Source organism: Arachis ipaensis, chromosome B8, assembly GCF_059453495.1.
Source record: "Arachis ipaensis isolate K30076 ecotype BB chromosome B8, ASM5945349v1, whole genome shotgun sequence".
Classification (NCBI taxonomy): Eukaryota; Viridiplantae; Streptophyta; class Magnoliopsida; order Fabales; family Fabaceae; genus Arachis; species Arachis ipaensis.
In genome coordinates, this window is record NC_142443.1 from 28,883,624 (window position 1) to 28,890,590 (window position 6,967).

General features: G+C 31.0%; 1 protein-coding gene across 2 annotated transcripts; it reads left to right on the plus strand.

Annotated features, from left to right (window-relative positions):
* Positions 1–682: 682 nt before the first annotated feature.
* On the plus strand, positions 683–5,905 carry LOC107612772 (sodium/calcium exchanger NCL2). 2 transcript variants are annotated; one of them, XM_016314511.3, is made up of 9 exons: positions 683–1,292; positions 1,935–2,162; positions 2,278–2,435; positions 2,823–2,968; positions 3,371–3,635; positions 3,702–3,847; positions 4,353–4,611; positions 5,073–5,369; positions 5,586–5,905. In XM_016314511.3, the coding sequence occupies exons 1-9, from the start codon at positions 887–889 to the stop codon at positions 5,811–5,813; spliced, it is 2,133 nt and encodes a 710-aa protein (XP_016169997.1). In that variant the 5' UTR covers positions 683–886; the 3' UTR covers positions 5,814–5,905. The 2 variants fall into 2 exon arrangements, with proteins under 2 accessions (XP_016169997.1, XP_088352105.1); XM_088495979.1 differs by having other exon boundaries at positions 783–1,292; positions 3,353–3,635.
* The last annotated feature ends 1,062 nt before the right edge of the window (positions 5,906–6,967 follow it).

Genomic DNA, 6,967 nt, shown 5'->3' on the forward strand with positions numbered 1-6,967 from the left:
GCAAACTGTCAATGACTAAACCCTAATGCCTTAGTAATTTAGTCTCCTCTAACCTAGTCAACCGCTAATGTATTGATTACTTAATTTTAGTAAAAATGCTACAAAAATGTATATTTTGGTAAATAAAATATTTTTTATTTATTTAAAAAAAATCCAGTGTGAGAGTGGCACAGAATTTATTAGGTGTGAATGATCTTTTAGTTGATGCGCACACACACATCATAAAAATTTTGTGTAGCTTGGCCTAATTGTAATTTGTAAGTAAAGAAAACCAAACTGGACTTGCGTTTTAAATGATGGGGGAATAAATTAAAGTGGAACAAAGAATAATCGAGAGAAATATAATGGGGTTGTATCTGTTTTTTTTTCATGGGTTGTATGTTTTATTGGAGAAGGGAGCAAGGCAGGCGAGTAGACGTCCATATGAAACTCTTGGGCTTCATTGCCTACCCTCTTTAAAATAGGCTAACATCAACATCATAAAAACAAACTCAGAGAAAGTCCCAAAAAACTCAGCGGAAAAACCGAACATAGATAGGGCACCATTTGAGAGACTACCCTGAGGACAAAAAAAAAAAAAAGCAAAGCTGAAAAACTGAGAAAATCAGAAAACAGCCAACGGTTCAGGTCAAGCGCAAATTATCTGTCTCTTAATATGCTGCATCCGAATTTAAAATTTGGCGAAGATCAAGTAGTAGATGAAAACCTTTTTGTGTTGGGTCTTGGGTGTGTGTGTGTAACGTAGTACTTGGGTGAGTTAGTGATGTAATGCGAAAATTCTTAAGACCTATTTGGTATATACTCTAAACAATATCTATATAGGTTGACTTTGACTTTGGCCACTCTTTAAACCTCTTGTTTCGTTCCTTTGCCCCATTCAGCGCAAATGAGGATGATTTCCAAAACACCTTTAGTGTTCATTATCTCTCTTCTATTGCTGGTTAATGTCCATGGTCGCTATCTACTTCCAAATCATGCTTCTGAAGAATTAGTTTCAGATGGAGTTGAAGAAGTTGATGATCATAGTGTTCACCCCAACAGAACTTCTTATTTGCTACTCAAAGGAATTGATGAAGATCATAACTGTGACCAAATTTACGGATTTCTGCCATGCACAAACAACATATTTGGGAATCTCTTTCTAATTTTGGTGTATGGATACATGCTTTTTCATGGAGAATCGTTTCTGAGTAGAGGGACTCAACGAATCTTCAAGATTCTTGGCCCTGGTATCTTTGGTGCTACTGCTTTTAACATCATTCCTGCTCTTCCAGAGTCCTTGATTCTTCTTGGTATCAATATCTTTTCTTTTTTTTTTTTTTGTTAAATTAAATAATTGATTAATTATCGTACCTGTCAAAGGCTTATGTATGCTCTGATTATTGATGATGTTGGGATTCAATGGACAATTTTTATAAAACAATTTTTTTGTGTATTTTATAAAATATATATTTGCCATTTTAGTAATATTTGAACAATAGATTTCTTCGTTTGTGTTTAAACTTTTTGTTATTAGTTAGGCTAATTTCATATTTGTAATTATTTTACAATTAATAAATAAAAAATCGATTATTAATATATTAATTTTTATAATGAGAGATGAAATATTGTTGTATCAATTTCTATTAATGTTATAATTAATTATTTAATGAGTAAATTCTCATTTTTAGTCACAAAATAGTTAGTGCCAATAATTCTAATATGTAAATTAATTTGATACCTATAATTATTGAATAATTTTGTCAATTTTAATGAATAACAAATTAGTTTGGATTTTTCATAACAATTATATTACGTATAAAAAAAGTCATTAATCAACCATTGAGTATAGAAATATGTATTTGAGATTTCATAATTTTTTTTATTATATTACTGAAAATAGATTTGATCAATTTAATCAATTTTTCGGATAATTAAGTTAAAACTTTATTCAGTTCCAGTACTACTTGTGAACAATGGAAAGATAGCAGAAGAATATGCTATGATTGGAATTGGATCATTGGCTGGATCATCAATCTTGCTTCTGACTATAGTTTGGGGAACATGTGTTATCACTGGCAGCAAAGATTTTGAGCACAGTGAAGGATCTAACTCATCATCATCATCATCATCATCATCACCATCATCACCATCACCTACAACTCTCAAACCTTTATTCACTAGTCTGTTTCCATCTCACTCAGTTAGTTAAGACAATTAAAATAGAAAGTTTTGACTCTTTTAATATAGTTATCATTGTTCTTATTCCAAAGTGTCGTGTTTGGATTGATGTGTTAGGTCATGGCATTACTATAGATTTGGAGACAAAACAAGCAGCAAGCAATATGTTAGGTTCAACAATTTTATTACAATTATCTTATGGGACAACAACTGTGCAATCGATAATTGGTCTCATCTTTGCTTCCCTTCTTCTCTTCTTTTATTTTACTAAACAGGTTTGTCAATCTTACTATTATACCTTGACTTCTTGTTTAAAAAGTAACAAAATTTGACCATATAATTCATAACTTGAGGCTAAGAGATATTATTAAAACAGGGTTATATTTATGCAACATGTTAATTGTCAACTTAGAATAGAAAAGAAACAAGTTTTAAGCAAGATGAAAAGAGAAAGAATTAAAGTAAGATTGGTAAGTATATTTCAAAACAAAGAAACTTTCCCTATCTCTATACATGTCTTCCTCTCCAAATCTCTTAATATTTTTATATTTTTGTCCTAATGTAATTACCCAATGAGACCTAAAGAAAAAATATGCATGTTCATATATTATTCATGTCTAACCACAGCCAGTATTATTCACTATGTTTACAATTACTTGCAGGTTTTTGAACCTTGGCGACAGAAAAGAAGATTGGAATACTTGAAACATGATGATTTAATGTTAAGAATACTAAGTTTTGTAGAAAAGAATACTCTACAAAGGATACTCACCAAGAATGGGACTCCAAATGTGACTGCCATTAGAAGGTGAGATTTAGTTTCTCTTATTGGAAAATATGTACTAGTTAAGAACAATGACTGGTCTGACTAAAACATTGGTAGAAAAAATCCGCAACTATTATGAGGCTCTTTCATTAATTGATATTTCGACCATTTAGTCTACCATCTTTTTTCTTGACAGAAAGAATAAGAAAATGATTCCCATTTTCAAATTAAGTTTGAATTAGTGAATGCCGCAAATATAGAATAAGTTATCATGCTTGCATATCCCACCAACACCAATTGAGTCTCCAACAATTACAATAACTTAATATTATTACTAATCTATGTTTTTTATGTATATATAATAAGGTGAAGTTATTTATAAGACAAGAAATCAATCTAATTAAGATATATTACAATTTTATCTAGATCATTGCAACTTTGTAGGTTGTACAGTGAAATAGATGAAGATAGGAGCAGTGGCATATCAGCTTCTGAACTAAGAGACCTATTGCTACGAAACAAAGTAACAGACACAAGTATCGACGAGGAGAAAGAAATAGAAGAGGTATTGAAATTTTTTGAACATGGTCATGATCAAATGATAACCAAGGATGAGTTTGTTGTTGGCTTTGCAAAGTGGCTTGATCAAACAAAGCATGATTTGGATAAAGAGTATCTTTCAAGGAAATCAATGAAGGACTTATATGAGGTAAATGTGCTGCTATAACACAATAATTTGCTTGTGCTACTTGAAAGTGATTGAAAACATTGACAGGTTTTTGGGCCATGGACTAAAAACAAAAGAAAAGAAAGAGAAGGGAAGAAACGAGTCATATCTGAAATATTAAGGCATGTTCAGAATGATATGGTTGGAAGCCTTCTCAGAAATGATGGAAAACCTGATGAGATAGCCATCAAAAGGTTCTGTGATTCTCTTTCCTAATTATATACAAGCATATTTCATTTTAGTAGGAAAATACAACACATGATGAAAATGATGACATGCTCATATATCTTGGTTCAACTTCTGAGTGAAATGAGGTCTACATCTAGTCTCTACTACAAATGATAGTAGAATTTTCACTATGATCAAACTTATTACAATCACCAATTTCTTCGACCAAAACCAGTGAAAAACCAGAACTACTAGAATCCTTTTCCCGAGTTTTTAAATATAAACTATATAACCTACAAACCAGGTTCATACCTCCAAAATAACTCTCAAACTAGACTAAGACATCCTAGGATTTATTAGCTAACATAAGAGAACAACATGGATTTTTCAATGTAATCTTGTAATGTGAGAAAAAGAGAATATTCCATGAAAGTGAATGAAGCTTTGAAATGTTCTCTCTTTTCTAACTAAGAGCAGAACGAATTCTTTAAAAGTCGTCCACTACTACTCAGCCTGTACAATAATCAACAGGTTGTTCGAAAAAATTGACCGCAACAAAGACAACTGCGTCTCGCAATCTGAACTGAAAGAACTAATGATGAACATCACATTTGTTAAAGCATCAATGGAAGTGGAGAAAGCAGTTGCTTTAGTCATTGATGAACTTGACCATGACATAGACCAGATAATCAATGAGGAGGAATTTGTTGCTGTGTTTGAGAAATCACTTAACAAAATTTCAAGTCATGCTCCTTTTTCTGATCCTGACTCTGAAGAAGATATATATCAAGTAAGTGCATAGACAAACAAAAAGTACATAAAAAATTATTAATGAGTGAATCCCCAATTTTTTCCTCAACGAAGAATATAGAGGGACAAAAAAATCTACTAAGATTTGAAAATAACAAATATTTTGTTTATTGAACAAATTCATCGAATATTATTCTAAGCTTGTCTGTTTAAGTAAGTATCAAGAGTTTCAATCTCGTCTTATATGTATAGCAATCCGTTGGCCAATGACAAATTCTTAAATGGAGTTTGGATATGCAGCGAACTAGTCATTAACTTGTTGAGCTAATAATACAGTGAAAAATCCAAAAAAAAAATTTACTAGTATTGACTAATACATTATTTTATACAAATAATGATAACAAATTAGCTACTCATATCAAGGTTCTCAGTATTTTTCATTAGAGAGGACAATATCAAGTGTCAACTTACACTCTTTGATTGTGCATAACTGGACGAAAGGCATGGGAAGAGGCAGGCATGGTGGTGGAAAATAAAGAAAGCAAAGCAATAGTAGATAAATCAATATGGGGAAGGTTGATGGCCACAACAAATGTGGTGCTAGGAATTGTTATTATATGCATTGTGGCACAACCGCTTATGGAAAGTGTCAGAAAATTCTCCAACAGTTTAGGAGTTCATGCTGCCTTTGTCTCATTTGTTCTAGTCCCCTTGGCCATAAATGCAAGGGAAGCAACTACAGCAATTAAAAAAACAAGCTATAAGAATTCTAGGACTATTTCTCTTGCTATTTCTGAGGTTAGTCTATTGTTACTCATCACTCTACACTACTATTTTTCATTTTGCTAATTAAGTATATACCAAAAATCATTTGCCAAATCAGTCATTTTTATATAATATATGTTAAAATAAAATTAAGTATACATAATTGTTAATTTGGTGATTAATTTTTTATGTGCACTTGTCATTTCTGGTAAACTAAATATAATTACATAAATGTTTCTACCATTACAGATATATGGAGGGGTTCTCATGAATAACATTGTTGGATTTTTTGCTATCTCCATTATGATCTATGTCCGACAAGTCACTTATGTATTCCCATCAGAATTGATGGTCGCTACACTTGTTTGTCAGATTATAAGCGTTATTTTAGGTTGTCACTACACTTTCTCTCCATGGTCATGTGTGTATGCTTACTTCACATATTTTTTCTCCTTGGTTTGGAGTTTTTGTATTTAGTCCATGTTTACAATGATTAATTGAGCTTTACTACACTTGTTAAGATTATTAAAGTAAAAAAATTATATTAAAGGTTTTTTAAGAATTATTGATACATTTTTAAGGTTTTTTTTCCCTAAAAAACTTTAAATGTTTTTATTTTGGATGACTTTCCTATCAAGACTTTTATTAATTATTACTTACCACTTTCTTTGGATTGGGGCAATGAATAATCAAAATAAATAAATTATAACTTTGTTTACTTTCAGCTGCACTTTTCTTTATTCCTAAGAAATCTTGAAGCTCATAGGAGATAAAACTCAAATTTACCGAAGTTTTTCTTTTTACCTTTTTCCTTTTTTTTTTTTGGTCAATTCGATTGATTAGAAATGAAGATTAGTACATATTCTTTATTACATTCAACTGATTCAAGTAGTATTTTACAGTAAACATAGATATTCGATTAAGCTTATATAAGAAAAACTATATAGCTTTCCATGGACTTCAAAATGCATGATGATACTATAATCATATTAACAATGACTCCACGTCTTGGTGAAATCGCCTGATCTATAATCTTGATGCCGAGACTACTTTTTATTTAATCCAATATCTACTGCATTTTTTTTTTCTTTTATTAAAAACGGGCTTAAGAGAAAAAAAAATAATAAAGCTATCAACTACAAATAAATACTAATCAGATAAGTGGTATAATGAATTCTTCTTTAGTATCACAATAAGAAATGAACTCAATATAAATCTGTAGAAACATCACTATATTACTTTCTATTAAGTTCGGAGTAAACAAATTTTAAATACTAAATTTATAACTTAGTGTTAGTGACTCGGTGCACAACTTCTAGCTACCAACATACCACCATGCATGTTGTTCTTCATCCTCTACATTTCTAGTCGTTGAGTTTGTCTATTTAAATTTCATTCATTTTAAAATGGAAAAAAAAATAAAATAGAATTGTCCTTTACTTTTTAAATTGCTTTGATTTTGTGAGGAAGAAAAAAAGGCAGCGTGCCAAGCATCATAATCTCCAAAGATGAGAATTGCAGTCGTTCCTCCGGCACGCATGTGTCATTGTGTTGCTTCCCCTATTTCACTAGGGAGATGGAAGAAGTGGATTTTGTGAAAGCTCTTTATTCTTCTTGTTCTCGAATTAAAG

What these genes read in the sequence shown, in the direction of transcription:
- LOC107612772 (XM_088495979.1), top strand. Translation starts at nt 887, where the DNA reads ATGAGGATGATTTCCAAAACACCTTTAGTGTTCATTATCTCTCTTCTA. An exon ending in AGAGTCCTTGATTCTTCTTG is followed by an intron (nt 1,293 to 1,934) that starts GTATCAATATCT and finishes AACTTTATTCAG; the next exon opens with TTCCAGTACTACTTGTGAAC. An exon ending in TTTCTCTTGCTATTTCTGAG is followed by an intron (nt 5,370 to 5,585) that starts GTTAGTCTATTG and finishes CTACCATTACAG; the next exon opens with ATATATGGAGGGGTTCTCAT.